The sequence below is a fragment of the Coturnix japonica genome, chromosome 7 (genome assembly GCF_001577835.2).
Source record: "Coturnix japonica isolate 7356 chromosome 7, Coturnix japonica 2.1, whole genome shotgun sequence".
Taxonomy (NCBI): domain Eukaryota; kingdom Metazoa; phylum Chordata; class Aves; order Galliformes; family Phasianidae; genus Coturnix; species Coturnix japonica.
Genome location: NC_029522.1, coordinates 10966641 through 10988233, shown reverse-complemented (window position 1 = coordinate 10988233; position 21593 = coordinate 10966641). Strand labels below are relative to the sequence as shown.

Below are 21593 nucleotides of genomic sequence, written 5' to 3'. Positions count from 1 at the left end.
AGGATGTGATGGGGGACCATGTCAAAGGCCTTGCTCAGGTCCAGGTAAATGACATCGGTCGCCTTCCCTTCATCCACCAACGCCGTCACTCCATCATAGAAGGCCACAAGATTAGTTAAGCATGACCTTCCCCTGGTGAAGCCATGCTGGCTGTCTCGGATCACATGCTCGTTCTTTATGTGATCAAGCATGTTGTCCAGAAAATGAGCTAGAAGCCAAAGGTTAGTAATATATTCTTCCCATGTCTCCAAAACTAGCACCTATTTTTTTCCACATTATGCTTATGGAATCTGCAAAGAAAATTATGGAATAGAATATTGATTTATTTATGGGTAAAAACTTCTAGAATCTTCAAGAGTCATTCTCCAAGTTTAAATTATTAGACACATATGGAATTGTATGCTAAAAAAAAAAAAAAAAAGAAAAAAAAAAAGGTTATGACAAAATAAGTGTAAGTGAAAGGGAAAACAAGGAGATAAGCATTGGCCTTGTATTGATAGGACTTGATTCTGTGATCAGTGTATCAGGCTAATTTCATGGCTGCAAATCTAGAATTTGCTGTGCAACTTCTTTCACATAGGAGGAGATTCATGAAATTGTAGCAGGAAACTGGTTAGTGTAAAAGGAGGAAGAATATATTTATCTTCTGGGATTTCTAGTCAATTTTACCAGACACTGATGATTAAGCTTAAAAGTTTCCTCCCTAGGAGGAACAGGAAAAGGGACAGTATAATACTTGTCTTCTTTGATGCAGCTGGCTGGCAGAATTTTCAGTTATGAGGTATTTTGTTACCATCATGGTTTAATCCAGCCAGACAGCTCTTGACCACTCATCTGCTGCCCATTCTCACTGGGTGGAAAGGGGGGTGAAAACTGGAGAGGTAAAAACAGCGTGTTGTCAACACCATTAACAGTCTAAAACACAACACCGTATGAGCCTTTGGAAAAAAAATAACTCTGTTCCAGCTAAAACCATGACACTGAAAACAAAAGGCATTGTTTATGCCTAAATGTTGTTCTCCATATTGTTCTGTGGTGTTTGAGTTTTCTGTGGACCACCAGATCTGTTGCCTCTGCTGCCTGTTGATTTGCACAGAAGCTTTTGTGGTAGCCCCTTGTTTGTATCCAGAAAAGTAGTGCTTTATTGGTAAAAATTTGCCTTTAATATTCTCATTCTTTCTTCTGTCATGTCTTTCTGAAGATATCAGACACTTGATAGTTTCTAATGTAGAGCTCTTGTGACTTTTTAAGATGAATGTGCATATTTCAAGCTTCATCAACCTGCACTTTCCAGTTACCAGCTGAGCAGCTACCCTCTTCAGAATGCTTACGATTCTGGGGATGAGGGTGTACATGTGCTGTTTTGATTAATAATACTAAAAGTAGATGCTCTTCTTATCTGCAGTCCAGTGGTCTTTTTTATCCTTCTAGCTTTTTCTTTTTCATCTTCACACACATTGCTTAGAGAAATTGCCATCACTGACTTCCATCAGTTGTAGAGGACAGTTTAGATCAGGCACTGCCTAAGAAACTTCTTTTTTAATAAATCTTATTGATTTCATTTGGATTCCACAGCATTTTAGAGAGACCCTTGTTTTTGTGGTAGAGTTTACTAAGACAAAATTAGAATGTTAGTACAGATAAGCTGAGAAAATATTTGATTAGAGGCTAGAACTGTTAATAGAGTAATCTACAAGAGGAAAAAAAAACAAACAACCCTGTAGATCAGTGACAATGTATATGTAGACAACATACATCTCAGAAGAAGCCAATAGACCTGGGTATCTAGACTAGGGAACAGAAATATCACATCTGTAGGAAATAAGCAACAGATGACTTGTTTGTCCTTAATTCAGATTGCCAAAAATCAAATTTGGAACAGATGACAAAATTGAGAACACAGCAGCCAACTGTGGGGCATTAAAATCTGAGAGGAGAAAGGAATTTATGCAGTTTACTTCCGTTGCATACACTTTATAATATAGGATAAAAGTTAGGCTTTGTCATATTAGCAAGGGCATTTGAACCCACAGTCAGTACTGTGCATGCTGGTTGGTGTTTAGTTTGTAATGGTATAATGACAACTATCTGTGAATAGAAATACACAAGCTTTATTTCTAGAAAACCAGACTTACAGCCCTGATTATGTTTCTCTATCTTGAACATTTTACTTAATCTCATGTTCTTAAAAGTTCTTGTAGGTTTCAGACCATCTATATTAGTGTTTTTATAATCACTTAATTGTTTTCATATGTTTTTTTTTGTTTGTTTGTTTAGTTTTATATGGCCTATGCTCTCCTAATTGAAAGAGCAAACTGTGACTTTTTTTTAGCTCCCCAGCTATGCATACCTGTTGTCTTCTAGTGATGGAATTTTTAATGACTTGATGTCTATAATAAGTTTTTTTAGAACTGAGTTACAGTTTAGCCAACAAACAGCCAACAAACATGGAAGATAAACAAATGTTGCTTGAAACAGTTACTGCATAACCTAAAACAAAAAAACCAGGTTTGAACAAAACAGTTCAAGCTACATATTCACTAGGTTTCTTAACTGCTTTGTCTTGTTTTCTTTGTTGTAAGTAGAATAATCTATGGGATGATGTCTTTGTAAATCTTTCAGCAATTAAAGCAGTCCTTCATCAGTCAACTGTAGTAAAGTTTCTGGGTTTTTATCCTTCTTTTCAGTCTTCCGTTTAAGTAGACATCTCTTTTTGGACAGGACAGACAACTGTTTTCCATGAAGCTACATTTCACCCTATTTTTTTTTTTTTTCCTCCTCTGCTTTTTCTTTTGGGAAAATTCCACTGCTTAAAACCTCTTACCTGCAGACATACTTTATTAGGGATTTTGTGTTCAGTTTGTATTCATTTAGGTTTGTACTGTTGCTGAGCTAGATAGTGTTGCCCCACCTTGTGTTGGCAATAGTGTTTGTGCAGCTGCTTAGAGGTTTGTATGAGCTCGTGGTCTCCCTGAAAAATAATCCTTCTGCATAAGTTGTTCCATGATCTCTTGGGTGATGTGGTCAAAATCACTGTTGACCAAATGAGAGGTGCATGAGCCTATGGTTAAGGAAGGTTAGAATTGACTCTTGAAGCAGTTCTGCCTTAAAGTTCTTCACTGATAGCGAAACTGAAATTGAACTGTTTACCAGCATTTACAATCCTTTCCATCTGTATTCCTGCTTCCCAAGAAGCTTGTGTTCAACAAGAAAACTCCACAATGTCTGCTCTCTCTCTTGAGAGGCATGTAAACCAACAAATAGTGCTTCTCCTGCACATGGTTCAACAGTTTCTTAATACAGCATGTCCTCAGACTTGTTTCCGCAATTGCAGCAAATTTCAGTAGGATGAGGCTATAATAGCCAGAACTGACATAAAGTTATAAGGATCCATAACAGTTACAGCAAGTATTGCTTAAGTTATTTTTTTTTTTCTTCACTCCTGATACAGTTCAGAGGGGAGAGGAAAAAAAAACCAACAAAACACAACTGCTGAACTGAACACTTGGAGTTAGGAAATTCCAAAATTCCAATTGCTTGTTGTGAGATGGAGTTGCACAAGTTCCAGGAGGGCTGGCCTCTTGGGAGCACAGAGTAATAGCTCAGGATTGTCACTTCCAGTGCCTGGCTTCAATATGCTCCACAGCAGCCAGGCATTGCAATTGTAAGAAGACTCTGCAATATTTAGTACTCTCCCAACCACAGCCCAAGCATTCTCAAGCTTGGCCAATCTTTTATTCATGGCTAGCTGCCCAATTGAAAGACTGGGCAGTGCCACATGAAATAACACAGCCCTGAGGTTTTTAATTGTGATGGGCTAGGCTTCAGTGAGGCTTTGTAGACTACTATTCTAATTCTGAAGGCTCCTGCTCAGAAAAATGTAGTTAAGTTCCCATGGGCCAGCAGTCTCGCAGTCTTTGAGAATGTCACTGTCAATGATCCATTTCATGTCAGACATACAATGAATAATTCTGTTTTGAAGGAATTAATAGTAACTATCCTCTTATAGTAAACCATCACAGAAAATTCCTGTCTTGGTTATAGCTTGACATCTGAAAATATGTCTTATATATGGAAATGTCAGACAGTTCTGCTCTCTAATGGTGCACCATTGGTTTCTAAATGATACCAAGACTAGATGATTTTGGTGATCTTTTCCAGCTTTAATGATTCTATGATTCCAAGCATCTGTATTCTTTTTCTGCCATTATGATAAGAATAAAATGTACCTCCCTCTTCATTTCTTTGTCTATCTAACCCTAACTGTAACTAAGTTAGTAAAATTAACATGCCTGAAATAAATATCTCTGTACCTTTGATGGAAAGGGGCAAGCACTGGATACCAGCTGGAAAATCTATAGGCACTAACTGGAAATGAATAGGTACTGTGATTATTTTAGGAGTGTAATGTTCACTTTTCAATCCGTTATTAACCTCATGTATTGCTATCATAACTGAACATTTTTTGTGCTAAGACACAAATGTCCTCCCCTTCAACCTTCTACTCTTAGGAAGAACAAATTTAGGGAAATAGAAAAATACTTTCTCTTCATTTCTTTTAAAAATAAATTACAGTATGAGGGTGCTTGGCTCCACCTGAAGAAGAGGTAAATCTGTATCCACTTTTTTCTTGTTATGTTTACTAATTATCACTAAAGCATATTTATGTTACTTTCTAGTATGAAGAAACTGAAACAGAAAGTATATGAAGTTATATGAAGTGTCAGGCTGGCTTTTTGTTGTTGTTTTATTTGCTGAATTTAACTCATAACTGTTACTTAGTTACTTGCACACTGACTACCTGAGTTTGTTTGCATGCATCTACAGATGTTTTACTGCAGTGTTTTATCTGAAGGTAATGACAGTTTCCACTCTTGCTATGGCTCAAGAACATGCTGGCATCCAATCTCTTTTTCCTTCCAATAGGAGGAGAAAACCTGAATCTCATCTTTCAGTCATTGATTTAAGTCATTGATCATTTATAAAAAATTGGGATAAGGGATGCTGCAATTTCTAAATGTAGTTTTGTTTCCTTTTATTAACTGTCATCACTTTTTTATTCTCTCTTCTGACTAAGAATAAAGGCTTTCTTTTCTTCCCCTTCCTTTTCCCCTCTTTCCCTTTTGCATTTTTTCCTCATTTTCCTGCTTTTTTTACTCTGTTTCTATGGGACATTCCATTAATCAGTCCAAACATCCCATTAACTCTTCAGAAGAGGAAGCTGAATTGACTCCTGTAAGTTACTATCACATCTATGTCTAGTTTCTGTTTGTCGGCAGTTGTATCAATTTGTCTGTAATATAAAAAAATCATATTAATAACTTCAATTGAATCCACTGGTATCATGGTAGCACACTAAGAACATTGTTACAGTTAGACTTTTTCAATCTGAAGTTGATCGCTATCAGGGATGCTAAATTAGGGGAGCCTAACTGAAATACGCTTAATACACTTAAAACATTTTCTTTTCTTTTGAAGCATAATTGCTCCTAGCAGTCCTTTGCAGAGAAGGCAGAAAATGAAATCTGTTGAATAACATGTTAATCATTTTGTAATGTATGTTCTTACATGTTCCCCATGAAAACACAATCTTAAAGAATTTGCAAAGAAAAATTTTGGTTCTCACTCCCCCTCTCTGTGCTCCTTTTGGGATGAAGTTAAAAATATATGTATGTATATACACACAGATGTCTATGTGTATAAACACAATTCTTGAGTTCTCTTTTGAAAATAGTGTATTCTAGCTGTGTCTGCAGGTTGTCTAAAGAATTCAATATACTGATGTAGTCAATAACTGTAGTAGCTACCTTTTTAAGAAAGCTTTGTAAGCATAGAGCTTTTTATCAGACGCTGCTCACTGCATTTTCTTTATTTAAGTTTGGTTCTTGGTGACAGAGGTAGGCTTTTTAATTAAGTTTTATTGTGTTTCTTACCAGTCATTAGTTAAATCCAAATTAGTGGCACAAGGGCGCCACCAGCTGGTTTAACTAGATATGAGTTATTGTTAAATTGCACTGGGAAACAACTTTGTTGCCAGGGCATGAGATGTGATTGTGATGGGAGTGGGTGAAAGGATAGCAAATGGGTTTCACAGTGGATGACCAAGAATGTCTGACAAGTATTAATTCAAGCATTGATTTGGTTTTCCTAGATTTTACTGGTGTTATTTTTTTGCCAGGGGAGGTACTTTGGACAGAAAAGTAGATTATATATAGAAATTAGGCATTTATTTTGTTAGAACTTTTGATTTAAATTTGATCTCTAGAATTACGGAGAAGGGACGAGCCATTTAGGTCCACATTGTGGTTCTCAGTGCAGTCATAGTATCCTAAGGCAATTTAACAGACTATTTATCTACCTCTGAACAATGAAGTAATCCTGGGAAGCCTGTATTAAAAGGCAGCATCAGTTCCCCTTGATCTGGTCTATCCTCTAAAGCAGACAAAATATTTTACAATTGCAGTTGTAGAGGAATAGCACCTTGCTCCAAAATGAAACATCTTTTATATAAAAAAATAAAAAAAGAACTTATAATCCCTGCTCACTTACTGGATGAACTGATTTCCTTTTTCTTTGGGTTGATGTAGATCAAACATTTGAAGTTATATGCACATCATTGTTTAGCTAAGCTGTGTAGTACCTCAGAACTCACCTTTCCTGTTGCTTTACTGCATTTCATCATTCTAACTTTTGGTTATTTGGAGTACTCTAGAACTGTGTTACATAGTATTAAGGAACCATGGTCAAAAGTTGCCTTTGTGTAACTCTTTCTAGACATGTCTCTGCAGATTCACGTAGGTATTTTGTCATCACACAGTAACTACACATTTTGTTGGCAATACAAGTCTAGCAAGCAGTGTTAGAATAGAATAAAAACTTATTACTGGATGAATATGGTACTGTACTTAAATATAAGATGAGAACAGCCAAAAGCAGCAGTGATAGGACAAAGGTTAAATTATCTCCCTTAAGCTTGTCTATTGGAGAAATATTTTCCAGGAAATGGTATTTGCTTTAAATAGATTCCTTATACTAAAACCTAGGAAAGAGGTTGTGAATGTGCCTTGTAACATTCTTTTTACACTACTGCACAATTCACTAGAAGAAGCAAAGCAACTTGTCAGACATTGTGATCTGTGATTAGAAGTCTACCCAGAAACTCTTTAACAGAATTGCTTGAACTTGTCTCTCTGCATGTGGTAAAATTAATCAACTTGGTAGTAACAGCTGAAACAGATGCAGCCACAAGGGATGAAATTTGCAGTATAGTGATGGTACATGAGATACATTCAATATTCTTGTTTAACACCACAGTATTAATCTGATTTCCTCAGCAGACTTATGGCTGATGTTCTGTAGATTAAGGTGATGATTTTTCTGTTCTTCTGTAATAGATGCTGGAGATGATGATTCTCCAATTTTCAGGTTTTAAGAGACCTTCCTTACAGGTTGCTGCTTGTTTTGTTTCTTCTTTTTGTACAGGTTAAAGTGTATTTTCTGTGAAACTTCCCTAAGTTTTTACAAAAAGAAAAAAAGGGGGGATAAAAGCTTAGTTGTAAGTAAAGTTTAGATTATTTACAGTGACATCTTTTTCCATAACTGCAAAAGTAATAGTCAGTGTAGAAGGCATGAAACCAGTTCCTTGCTTTCATGTGACCAGCTTGTAGTATTTTTGTACAGCAGAAGAACATTCAGTTTTACAGGACCATGCAGGATTTTTGAAAAGTGGATGTTTTTGTTCTAAATGTTCTTTAATAAGTTGTTTCTTGCAGAAAAGAAACCAGTAGCAGGTAAGCAAAGCTCTTCTTAATTCTGTTCTGTGACCATGACTGCTTTTATTCTACTATTAGCTTTGTATTATTTGGGAATGTTCACTTTTTTTTTATGGGAGGAAATGAACAGAAGATGTAGGTGTGTTATTGTTTTTTTTCCCTTTAAACTCTTTGCTTATCTTCTGCAATCAATACGCTATAAAATTACTGACTACTTTTGACCTATGTTCTTTCTCTTTCTTTCTGAACAAGCACTCCTATTTGGACAGGGAAACCTCCCTCCTTCTGAGAAACATTGCAGGAAAGCCTTCTCACTTGCTGACCAAGGTGATGCTTCTTCTTTCCACCTGCATGTGACTATTTCTACATAGAAAGTAGCTTTTTGTGGTATGCTATGCTCCTGCCACCCCTGCCCTTTTCAGGAACTGTTGCATTTACTTACATTATTTTTCTGTTTGCCCAAGGTGTTTTCGAAGAGCATTTTATTGTTTTTGCACGTTATCAAATTTGTTCCTATTCCCACTCAATACTTTAAGAAAATAAAAGAGAGCTGCAGTGGAGGAAAATAGGTGAGAGTATTCTGTGCTGTTAAAATGCACTGGTATCCTATAAGAAAGTTTGCTCGCTTTATGAAGATAAAAACTGGGGCAAGTAGTAGAAATATATTTTTTTAAAAAGCTATTTAGATATAATGCAGACTGAGAAAGTTGTAATAATGCAGTAGTATAACGAGCTAGGTATGGGCAATGCCTAATGAAAGATGGAATGATACAAAGATGGTAACAGATATTCAAAAGGTTATTTATAGGGAAAAACTCACCAATATGGATGCCTTCACTGGGAAATACTGAGGCAATCTCCAAGAGATGCTGCCTTAGTGGTGGTCAGCCCTTAAATGAGGTCTAGAGGAGGTGGAGGAGGCTCCACCCCTTCCGGGAGCACAGCTAAATTACTCTCACCTGTGCTCCCACAGCTGACCCAACACTTGCCTCAGCTGATTAATCAGAGGTTCAGGCTGTGATTACCAATTTCCCATACACCTAATCATAAATATGTTTTCCTCACTGGTCAGTGGTGTACTAAAAGGCCACAAACTGCCAATCATTTCCTCTGGTTCAATTTAAAAATCGTAATTTTTGTATGTGTTTCCCTTTGAGACTAGAGTAGGAGAGACAGAGCAAGCCAAAAATCTCCCAGATGAAAAATAAACAAAAAACATGCTGAAATGAAGTGTATGCACCTTCACATAGGTGAGAAAACTTTGATATCTGAGGTGTCAAATATGTCTGATGCTATTTGCCTACTTAACTATCACTTCTTGTGTTATTTTTCTAACAGATGACATGGAGAAAAAAATCTTGAGCAAATCTGAATTTGCCAAAGTAGATTTTATGACTTTGATTAGCTTGAATAGTCTGTATTTTCCAAAAATCATTTGTTATTATGGAATTACTACTTCCTTAGTTATTTAAGGAATTCTTTCCAGAATGCTCAGCATGCATTTTGACAACAGTCTTTGGATCTTTTCTAGAGGAATTTAGACAGCAGACAAAACCACATAGTTTTCTTCTTTTGTGACCATTCCTCCTAAACCTTAAGTCTATGCTACTTTCCCTTTAGCCTGTTAGCTTCCCCCACTCCATCAACGCACACACTTCCATACCCTCAGCATCAGTAACAAAGCAAACAGCCATCAAACCAGCAGATCTTGCTTCGTTGCAACAGAAAGCATAAATTTTCTTCTACCTCCATGTTTTCATTTCTTCCCTTTTGGTTATTTTAATACTGAATGTGTATTGGTTACCACATGGAACTTCAGGTTTAAGAAAAAAAAGCAAAATATCAAGTCCATCAGATTTTATGTCTGCAAACTACATTGTCTCAGTGATTCTACCAATACTCATGAAGTTAATTTTTTGAATTTTTAAATCTTTGACTTGTTTTATTGGGCTTCAAAGCCCTTTGAGTCAGGTGCTTATGATGAGTTTCCTGACACTCTAAGGATAATATTTCTTGTTAATTCAGTATAGGATTGTCTTAGTACAGCTGAGCCCTCTACTGACTATCAAGCATATAGTTCTGGTGTGGATACCTTTAGTGGTTCCCACCTGACCTGCTGTAGAGAGAAGTTTCTTAAGTAAAGTGATATAGCTTTTCAACTATGGTGGAGAAGTGACGTTGTTGTGACATTAGATAAGCCCCATTATGTGAGATGCCATCCTGAGGAACAAGACTTTAGATGTGTGATCACGTTGCAGCTCTATGCTGGTGTCTCCGGCCTGTCAATTAGTTGTTTTATGTCTTACTGTTCCTTGTATTCTTCCCCTTCCTTTTTCTACACCTTATATTCACAATTAGGAGATTAGGAGAAAGACAAATATAAATCTTGTCCTCTGATAATGTGACTCCTTTCAAAAATTCTAGAAATGAACCAGGTTTGTGTTGCATTACAGCCATGCCTAGACACGATTCCTTCTGCAGCACAGGGAAGATCAGAAAAAATAAAAAAAAAATAAAATCTTTTCATTGTGCTGATTTTTTAATTTTTAAATGTAGTTCTGTGCTTTATTGTTCATGGCATTTACTACACTCCATCTTCTTTTTTTCTTTCTTTCTTTTTTTTTTTTTCCTTGAAACAAGTGAATATACATAACTGAGGTAAATTTCAGAATATAGAAAACAGTGCAGTTAATCTTTAATGTCTAAGTTTAAGGCTTGTTTGGAAGTAAGCCATCTAACTGAGCTTTAGAATTTGAAATCTGTAATTTTGTATGGCTATGAAATACAGAGTAACACAGACACTGTTTTTGAGAGAGTATTCAGAGCTTGAGTATATCCTAGCCAAGGATATGCAAACAAGAAATAAAATTCCATGTCACATTTCTGAGTTATCAGTTATTTAACTTTTGATGTGTGTGAAGCTTAGACTACATTCAAGAAGACAGATGATGGTGATTTAGTGATGTAAAGCTTCAGATATGAATGTCAGCATCTTCAGAAAATGTCTAGTAACATCTTTCTCCTCTTGTTGACCTGAAAGCTTGTTATGAGTGCAGATTGCTCTGGTTTTGTAGGTTTTGGTTACTACACAATGTAATCCCTCCAGACTTTAGAACAAATCAGCTGTGAATTGGTCTTCAGGCATCTCAGGTCACTCTGGTTCAGATGTGCTTGTTACTGAATCTGTGTAAGAGAATGCAATTCTTTTTATCCCTCTCTTAAGTCATTACTGATTTTGTCAAGCAAAATGTTTCCTGAATATCAGGAAAACTCTGTGAGGTTTACTGAGCACTGGCACAGGTTGCTCAGATAGGTTATGGAGTCTCAGTCCTTGGAGGTATTCACTAGGCTTTTGGTTGTGGTCCTGGGGAATCAGCTGTAGGTGACCCTGTTTGAGTAGCAGGTTGAACAAGCTGACCTCAACCATTCTGTGATTCCCTGTAAAGTGGGAAGAATAGGTTTCCCAGAGATACAGATTTTTAGATGTGGACAAAACTAATTATTTCATGGCATATGATGTTCTTCTTCTTCCTTTGCCTTATGCCCCAGCTCCTACTGCTATGCATGACATTTGGAATTACCTTCCCAGTTAACTGTTATACATAATGAAGTGCAGTTTTCCTGGGAAAAACTAAACATCTTCCTGCAGGTGGGAAGTAACAAATAAATGAACTTATTTTGCTTTGATTTCACACACAACTTTTGCTTTACCTATTAAGCTCTTGTTATCTCTGACCATGAATTTTTATGCTCTTATCCTTTTCTTCCTCATCCCATTCAGGGGAAGTGAATAAGGAGCTGTGTGGGGCTTAGCTGTGTACCAGTGATAAGCCCACAACATTTAAATACTTGTAAATTTTGATCAAATGCAAGAGGCTCTGGAGTGGTTTGTAGACATGCTTCTGCACCGAAGTTCATAAACAACAGCTGTCTATCTCTTTTTATCTTTATCTTTCTTCTTATCCTTAGGGAAAGGTCTCTGTAAGAGATCTGGGTAAGGGACAGTGACTTTGAGATGCATTTAAAATGACTGCTACTTTCCACTTTTCCTTCAGAAGCCATCGTCTGTGTTGGACTTGATCTTCTAATAGTAAAAAGCTTGTGAAGAGTGTGTAGATTTTGGGGGGGGGCTGGGGGGGGGAATCAAACCAAACCTGCATTAATGGGAGCTATTAAGACTGAGAAAACAGGTCTGTCTGCTTTTCAAATGATTGATGGACAGTGTGTGGTCTTCCTAAGTTTTTCTCCTCCCTTCCAGTTAAAAGAAAGTAAAAATTGCAACTTCGTGTGTCCTTGTCTTCGTGTATGTTGTATCATCATCATAATTTAAACATTTCAGGTGAACTGTTGTCTCAGGCACAATCCCCAGAACCATCCTACTACTTTTCCATGCTTATTAATGCTATAGAAATGCTGTGACAGGGAGCCATAACTGTGCTGGAGTTTGAGAAAATGCTGTACTGAGTTGGGAAGGGAGAAAGGGCAGTGTGTGGAGAAAGGGCCTACCACCTTAGCCAGGGTGGGCTTCTCACTGTGGAAGTGGGTGCTGTACCCTCTAACACTAAGTGAGCTTTGGAAGAGAATAGTGTCTTTTTTTCCCTCTTGCTTTCCTTGATCGATTGTAGGTTATTCTTGGTTATTTGGAGGTGGAAATACAATTTAAAAGATGTCTGAGAATGGTAAAGAGCTAATTCTGCAAACTCGAGTTCATTGTTCATAAGAGGAACATGGCTGCTGTTGCATGAATCCTATTGAGTTTGTCAGGAAATAAAAAGCTATAGTTAAAACTGACTTTGAGTTGGGGCAGGGGAAGGTTCTGTTAACTTATGTACTTTAGCTTTTGCCTTCAAGCGCTGATTACGTATACACTTGTTCTAGTGAAGAGTAAACAGAAAGCTCTTCAATGATATTCTGATTGATGCAGGCTAAATATAGGACTAATAAAAAAGTCTTGAGGTTCGGGGATTATGTAGAATTTGAGATGTTAATTTGATGTTTTGAGGCAAAAGGAACTTCTGTTTTAGTTAAAACCCCGGAGTAAGGAGAATCACTTGCTAAACAAGCGGTTTTCTTTCTACCTTAGGCTAGATTATAGCTGGGAAAACAAACACTGGATGCGTACTTCTAGTTCTTTGGTGTTGCTCGTATACATCTAATTATTCAAATAAGATGTTACAGAAAGAATTTGAATATTAGACATAAAACACATTTCTTCTTGTATGCATCTTGTGATCTTTGTATTCTCCATGATAACTACAGTGAGGTGTAGACTTAGCTGTTTGCATCTTATTGGTTAATTGCTAGCTTTTCTAAGCACTGTGAACTTTTTCAGTGATATTTTCCTCCTTCTTTCTATTCTGCCTGGCAAATAAAAAGGATCAGTTAAAGACCTCTTAAAAGCATGTGATGAAACAAAAAAATAAACCCCTAACATAGAAACAGTAACTTAAAGTTGTGCAAAGTCAGCTCTGCTGTAGCACATACATTGCATGCTTAACATCAAAATGCAAACATTTTATTTCATATTGAACTTGGAACTGGGGCAGGAGATTAATTGTCATTATATTAAAGAAATCTAAACTTGAGGTTTTTGAAGTTATTTTTTTCAATATTAAAGTGTAGGGTAAAATAACTAAAAGCTGAGTTCTTGTTTAAAAAACAATTTTAAAAGTCTTAAAATTTAAGACCAAAGTACTGAGGCATTGTACTCTTTAGTCTGCAGTATGTTAAAATAAAAAAGTTATTACCATAAATGTATTGCCAAGCATTATTTAAAGCAGATTCACTTTGGTCCATAACTCCATGTAATCTCATTAAGAGTCAGAGCCAGTGAAGGCTCACGGCCTGAATGCAAGTATAACAGTACACTGGAAGTTGTCTTTTAAAGAAAGAATTTATGTAGTAATTGTAGTGATGTGTTCTGCTACTAGAACAGTGTCCTTTTCCCTGTAGAGGTGGAGAAAACACCAGGATTTGTGATCTTAGACCTCTGTGTCTCCTTTATGATCATATGCCACACGTGACTGTAAAAGCAATCCAGTCTAGGTGGGAATTCTGCTGAAAAGCAGTGTTTATGCTGCATTAATTTTCAACCAGGTCACCTCCCCCATGGTTTTTGTGGTCCCAGCAGCACTGTGAGACAGATGCATCAGCCATTCCAGGGGTTTATACATGTACGTGTCACTTGTGAAATCGTAACTTAGGCAGCAGTTCTGCCTGCCATTTGTATGTGCATTTATTGACCATTTGGCAGCATAACTCGAATCACGGGTACTAAAAGTGAAGGGGAGGTTTTGGGAGTGGCTCTCATGGGAAATATGGATGAGTGGTTCTACTCCGGCAGTTAAGAATAGAATAAGTCACTGTGAGTCTTGAAGAATCCAGTAGTTACTCTGTCATTTAAGTGATCAAAATAGATAGTTCTTTCTCCTGTTCTTCTGAAACAACGTGTCAGCAATGCTGTAGCATTGGTCTTAAAACTAATTGTAAGGTCAAAATGAAGTAATTTAAAATGCTTGACTATCCTGTGCTTTCAGAAATTCTTTCTTCCATTCAGACCTCTCTTTATAATTTGTAGCTGGCTAAAAATAATTCTTTACTTTAGCCATCTTCAGTCTGCTTTGTGTTTAAATTTGAACTGACTTTGTTAAAATGTAACACAGCATAAGAAATCCTGATCTCTGAATCCTTATGTAGATGTAGTGGGAACTGAAAAGCAATTGGTAGATGGTAAATCCTTGGAACTGTTTATATTCTGTTTGTTCTTAAAGCATTTTAGGGAGTGATAATGGATTATGAATTTTGAGATAAACAGAGGTTAGTTGTGTTGGTGCAGGTATATGAGAGGTCCCCAGCTGATTGCTGCTTTCTCTCAGTTGTTGCTGCCTGTACCTGTGTTCTGTAGCTATAAAGTGCTCTTGCTGGGATGAGCTCTCAGTAGCTGCATTGCACAGGTGTGCAGTGAAATGGTGTGGAAAATTGTGCTGCCTGATTTTAATGAAGAGCAAAGCCAAATGTGCTGTCAACCTTCGTGCAGCAATAAAAGTTTATGGCTGAGTTAATGAGCAGCTTTTTAAACTGCAATTCAAGTCTCTCAAAATGCGTGTTAAACTTTAGAAAAACTTTTGATGAATTTAAAAGTGCATGGATGTGTGCTGTCACTGTTAGAAATATTTTAAACCTCAGCTTTTGGTAATAAATTATTTCTGTAAATGGAAACAGTTGAAAAAGAGTATTTAGAACTATAGGTGTGTTTTCCATTGAAACAATTTTAGGTGGCAATGTTTTTTATATTTCTTTTAACGGAATATTACTCTGATCTAACCTGTCTATGATCTGTGACACCATTTTTATGATAAATAAGAATTTTGGTTCCCTGTAGACTAAGTAAAAATATGTTTTAAGGTAGCTGAGTTCCCAAATAGAATCTCAAGTCATTATTATTACTGCTCACGTGAATTTACTGTTTCCTTTTACTGCCAAAGGTTATATTTCTGCAAAGGCAGCTGACTGTCTTACCTAGTTGATGTCTCTTTCCAGTGCATAGTATGGGCACAGATGTGAAGGAGTAAGAACTGTTAAGTAAGGATACAAGTGGCAGAGGAAATATCCTTTTGCAGTTGATGGGAATGTTAGTAGTTCACTGAGGAGTGGAAAAAGTAATTCTATGGTTTTGAGTGTAGCTGAATCTTGATTTTTACAAGAAGAGCAACTATCTAATCATGTAATGAACTGTGAATTGCATTAATTCAAGAAAGCAACAAAGTAATACAGTATGCTGGATATTTTGAGATGGACTGTACTACTGGAGAAAAATCTTAATCTTTTTAGAAAAGAAAAATAATATGAAGAGAATTTTTTTTTTTCATTTAAAAATGTTTATTGATCTCATGGTTTTATTGTTACTATGATTCTATTACATATTAACCTCAATAAAAACAAACTTTTTAGGACTTATAACATCTGAAACTTACATGTGATCATAACTCGTCATTTCAATTCCATTTTGAATAGAACAAATAATCTGCAGAAATTATAGCTGGTTAGTAATGATAGTACCACGATATGCAGGTTTTCTTTAGTAACAGCAGATAGAACAGATTGACTTTACTTGAATTTTTAACGTGTTTCTGGTTTAAACAAAACCAGATCACTGTCTTAAAAGAACACTGAAGAAAAGAATGCCTGTTTGCTTTATGGATCTTAAAGTAATTCAAGCAAAGAGGACAAGCACCTAGATTTATTAGGCTACTAGTAGGCAATAAGTGTCCAGGCTACTTATTGCCGACTGATTCTTCTAAACCCATGGGTGTAGTGTGAAACCTTATTTGAAGGATTTGTTTTCAGTACTTTCTTTATGCTGTTGTATTTGTTGCATGTCCATTGGCCATAAGTCTCTTGGTTCCACCCAGTTGTGAACTCTTGTTGAATGTGTCTTGTCCAAGACTATGACTTTAAATACATATGGTAAAATCCTTGGTAATAATGTGCTAGGCTACTTAGAATAGAGAGAATAGAGGTAGACCAGGTCTATATATATATAAAATATATACCTCTAATATGTTATTTTGGAGATAATGGCATTAGAATTTCTAAGTGTCATTAATGTAAAGTAACACTTCTAAAAAAATGAGTCTTCATCACTTCTAACAAATTATTGTGGAATTATAGGTGGGTAAATTTCAGATGTATTCAAGTGCGATAGCTTCAAAATTAAAGCCACAAAAGCTCACCTGGAGTGTGTTTAACTGTAATTCGGTGTGTCTTGCCCCCACAGGAGGAACAGGCTGCTAAACTGAAAGCTGAGAAGATTAGGGTGGCATTAGAGAAGATTAAAGAGGCACAAGTGAAAAAGGTAAATTATTTATGCTGTTTTGAGGCTTTTTTTTTTTTTTTTTTTTTTAAAGGAAATAAAAAACAAAAGAATTTAACTGGGAAAATGCAGGCATAATACTTCTCCTTTGTGTCTATTACCATTAAGATACCTTAAAGAAAACAGGAACACTATAGTGTTCTTATCTAGAGTGATAATGTACTTTTTCATCTAGATGCCATTCAGAAAATCCTAGCATATCTAATAGAATCATGTTTTGCTTAAGGAATTTCATAGAATCATAAGCTTGGAAAGGACCTATAAGATCATCCAGTCCTACCATCCTCCCATTACCGCTGCTACCACAAGCCACTAAACCATATCTTGTAGCTCCTCATCTAGATGCCTTTTCAAAACTGCCAGGGACAGTGACTCTACCACCTCCCCAGGCAGCCATTCCAGTGCCTGACCACTCTCTGAGAGAAAGTTTTTTCATATGTCTAATCTAAACATCCTCTGGTACAACTTCCTGCTATTTCCTCAGATCCTCTTGGTTGCCTGGGAGAAGAGGCCAGAGCCCTCCTCATCACAGCCTCCCTTCAGGAATTTGTAGAGTGCAGTGAGGACTAAATTTTGCAGCTGGTGCACTGTTAGAATAGTTTTCTACCCACAGCTGAAACAAAGATTTAGCTCTTCCGAGACTGTCTTTGTGTATTAAGCACTCTCACCTTAAAATGTTTTTTCACATATCCCTTCTTTACACGCATATTGCTGGGTATTCTGGTGACAAACAGAATGCAGGCATTTCAGATTACAGAGAGAGATTACAAAGTGAAGTAAGTGTGACACCACCTGATGTAATATCAAAGTTTTTAAGGTGTTCCCTCCAAATTTAGGCTTATTATTTTAATTTTGAAGTTTCAGTAATTCTGTCTTCTGCATTTAGTATTTATAAATTAAAACCTGAAAAAATGTCCTGAGTTGGAAGATGAGAATTAAAAATTAGTAGTACTAATGTATTACAATTACTGCATTTTAACTTTTGCAGCTGAGCAAGGAGTAAACAGGAAGCAAGCAGCACAATGATTGGCAAGAGAAATTGATTGACTTTGGATTTTATTCCTTTTTATTAATTGAAAAAATAACTACATTTTTCTTTCTGGGCAGTGACCTCTTTAAAGTGGACTCTGAAAAGCCCCTGTGCTTTAAAAGTAAATTTTTTTTACACTAATGCTTAATGTCTTCAGGAAAAAAAGATTTAGTATAGGTATGCTGCATGTATGATCAACATTTTTTAGAAAATAGGGAAAAAGCAGTTCTTGATCCGTGCTTGTGCCACCTGCACCGGTGAGAAAATTGTCACACCAATATTTTATTAATCAGATCAGGACACTTTAGCAGGAAGGTTTTTGTTTTTCTTCTAATTCCACAAGTGAAGTATGTGCACTTTATATTGGGAAGGCCATTATTTGCCTTCGTAAGCAGTATCTTCAGTTTCTCTGAGACAAACCATCATTTATGGATTTTTACATTTTGAGGAGAACACTGAATGATCTTAGTATTTTATGTTATTTATCAAAATTTTAGATAAAGGAACAACATCTTAAATAGTATATATTTATTTGAATTGAAGAAAATGTGGTAAGTTGAACCTCTTCGTGTTCTTCTGATTTTCTGCTCAATAGTTGGTGATCAGAGTCCACATGTCTGATGACAGCTCAAAAACAATGATGGTGGATGAGAGGCAGACAGTGAGACAAGTATTAGACAATCTGATGGACAAATCACATTGTGGGTATAGTTTAGACTGGTCATTGGTGGAAACCATCTCTGAGTTGCAGATGGGTAAGTAATTTATTTATAACTGTTTATAATTCTTATCTATTGATGTGTGATGCTTATGCAACGGGGGATGTAGATAGAAAATTAATGCTGAAAAAGCCACCTAATAAACTCCTCCAAGCGCTTTGTTAACCAAAGTGCATATAAATGTGATTGCTTTCTTTATTTGTTCTTATAACATTTCAGATGTTGTTATGTGAGTCTGTTGTATTCATAGTTAGCTTTGTCAAGTTCAAAAAATGGGTTATTCAGGCTTATTATACTGATGGGAACATAAACCTGAATAGAGAGAAGTGAGAGTACTGAGTGTGTGTGTGTCAAATTAAGCCAGGCACTTCTGAATGTTGACTGAGTTCTTTTTAGTTTGTTTGTGTTGTAAATTTCTTCCCCATTTTAGTAGGTCTTGAAGTGTATTTTCTTCCCATACATACCTTGTCTCCCAGATGAAACTGTGGTGTAGCTTATTTCACAGAAAGTGAGAGATGAAAATGTTTGCTCTTCTATTATTGCTGCAGAAAGGATCTTTGAGGATCATGAAAATTTAGTTGAAAATCTTCTCAATTGGACAAGAGACAGTCAAAACAAACTAATGTTTGTGGAACGGATAGAGAAATACGCACTTTTTAAGAATCCCCAGGTAAGCCTGAGGTTTATGTTGAATGTATGTATGTGTATGTCTGATGGCAATTTAGTAATACTTCTGCTAGTGTTCATTTCAATATTTCTATTTTGATGCTTGTGTGTTTATAAAAATGGTCTCAGTGCCACCTTTCTTCTTACTCCTACAGAAATGCAAATGAGAAATGTTATTTGGCTTTATTTCAGAATGGCTATAGAAATACTGACCTTTCTTTTGTTACAGAACTATCTTCTGGGGAAAAAAGAAACCTCTGAGATGGCAGACAGAAATAAAGAGGTGCTGCTAGAGGTGAGACTGCCAAAACAAAAAGAACATCAGCATTTGAAACTAAACTCTAAAACTTTGTGGTTATTGAACGTAATGGGTGGATCTGAAAATAGATCTGAGAAAATTGAAAATGTTACATTTGAGATAACTATTTTAATGTCACTGTATTTCATATAAAGTAAGTTACCTGAAATGTGTCTTTATTTTGTTTGACAACCAAAATGACAAATTGACAACCTGTAATGGCTGTTAAGTACAGTTGAAATCTGGAGAACTACTGCTTGTCTGTTGACCTGAGATGACAGATTTCTTTTTTAAGCACCCTCCAAGTGGTTACTGTGTATGAAAATCTGTAGCGTTGGTTCATGACTGGTCCATGTGAAGTCTTATTAGTAAGCAAAGTAGTTAAAAACAATTTAAATGACATTTTCAAATAGATCACTAAAAATTGGATTTGAAAAGTGAATGAAGAAAAGGAAGTTATTTAATATTGAACACACCAAGCAATTTACGGAACCAAGGGCAACAAAAAAGGAAGCGTGGAACAAATAGATCAAACGATAAATTGTAGGATTCACAAGCTGAAAATAGAAAGATTTTGTGACATTTTTGTAGAGATGTACCTGTGCTGAAGTGTGAGCTTCTGCTTGATCATATTGCAGAGAAAGAACTCTCCTTATTACGTGTGCATTCCTTAGATACAGATTTTCAGTCTGTATCTAAAAACAAAACCCTGCATGCTGTACGTTCTCGTTCTTTCACTTTCCAAACCACAGTTTTTTATCTACAGGAATGTTTCTGTGGAAGTTCTGTAACTGTGCCAGAAATTGAAGGAGTTCTGTGGCTGAAAGAGGATGGTAAGAAGTCTTGGAAGAAACGTTATTTTCTTCTTCGAGCTTCAGGAATCTACTATGTTCCTAAGGGGAAGGCAAAGGTATGCTACTTTAAAAGAATTCACCTGCCTTGTTAATTGCTGATAAGTCGTTTGTGCACAAGAGTCAGCCTTATTAGCTGTGCCCTGCCCAGAGCTACATCCTTTAATTAAAAGTGCAGCTTTATTGTGCAATGAGTTATAGATTCACTCTAAATCACTGTGGTGACACTCAATATGAATCGTCTAACCCTCTATTTAGAAATGCAAGACAACAGGGGTCTGGTTTTTTTTGAGTGAGTTTGAGCTTAGATGGTCAGAAACACCCAAGAAAAAAGATTTGTGGAGCTGCCTTCCCACCTTGAATTTAGGCAAAGGACCAAGTTGCACTGCGGGTTCCAATTGTAGAATACCCGGCCAACTCCATAATCAGTGAGCATAATTTTGTTGGATTACTTTCATTAGTTTATTCAAAAGGGATTTTTTGCAGACCAACTCATGGTGCATTTTGAAACTGGTAAATATTTCTTTATGTTGTTTGCTAACATTCTGCATGTTTCAATTGTGAAAATAAATAATGGCTAAAAATGCATTATGGCATCAAGGGTGAATTACTGCAAGTTCAAGTTGTCTGTAAATCCATAGGTCTTGATAGCATCAAGTAGTCCCCAGAGCAGGGAATCCACTTCCCACACTGATGTCAGTGATGAGGAAGCTGTCCCTGTGCTCTGTCAGTACATTAGCTTAATCTAGAGTTGAACTCGGATGTTCTTTTCAAAGCCTTTGATTTCATTAAAGCAATCGCTGTACAAGATATCTTGTGGAAATTCTGTGCCCTGCCATCACTGCCAAATACTAGAATTATACGTGTGGTCAGAGTAGAATTTGGGCACATTGATTATTACTGAGATTAATTAACAGCAGATGTTAAAGTTCCCAGTCAGATCAGTCCTGTTTAATCCATTCTCATACCAACTCTAAGTAATTATTAGCAGTCTGTTGCAATTGGTTGTTAAGAGGCAGAATACAAACAAACGGACACACAAAACAGATGGAATTCGAAGAAGAATATCCTGGTTTAAAAAAATAATAATTAAGGTCTGATGGAAGAGTTTATGCATGGCTATATTCCCTTGCTGTATTGGTAGGGTTGGAATCAGGATAAAACTCATGATAGACCTTATACTGGTATTGAGTCGTAACACAAGAATGGTTTGTGGTTTTCTTACATAGACGTTTTGTAAATTAGTATTTTTGCACTTAATAGGTCTCGCGGGATCTCGTGTGCTTTCTACAGCTGGATCATGTCAACGTTTACTATGGGCAGGACTACCGGAACAAATACAAAGCTCCCACAGACTACTGCTTAGTGCTGAAGGTAAGGGAATA

General features: G+C 36.4%; 1 protein-coding gene across 6 annotated transcripts in view; it reads left to right on the top strand.

The window, feature by feature from the left end:
• RAPH1 (Ras association (RalGDS/AF-6) and pleckstrin homology domains 1) overlaps positions 1-21593 on the top strand; it is a 178645-nt gene that overhangs the window by 148726 nt on the left and 8326 nt on the right. For 4 of the 6 annotated variants that reach the window (XM_015868246.2, XM_015868248.2, XM_015868249.2 and 1 more), the window contains 8 exons: positions 5188-5235; positions 8025-8099; positions 16549-16626; positions 18270-18429; positions 18942-19063; positions 19289-19354; positions 20124-20267; positions 21472-21582. In XM_015868246.2, the coding sequence (XP_015723732.1) occupies positions 5188-5235; positions 8025-8099; positions 16549-16626; positions 18270-18429; positions 18942-19063; positions 19289-19354; positions 20124-20267; positions 21472-21582 (804 nt within the window). The remainder of the gene's footprint in view (positions 1-5187; positions 5236-8024; positions 8100-16548; positions 16627-18269; positions 18430-18941; positions 19064-19288; positions 19355-20123; positions 20268-21471; positions 21583-21593) is intronic. The other 2 variants (XM_015868251.2, XM_015868252.2) reach the window with 2 other exon arrangements.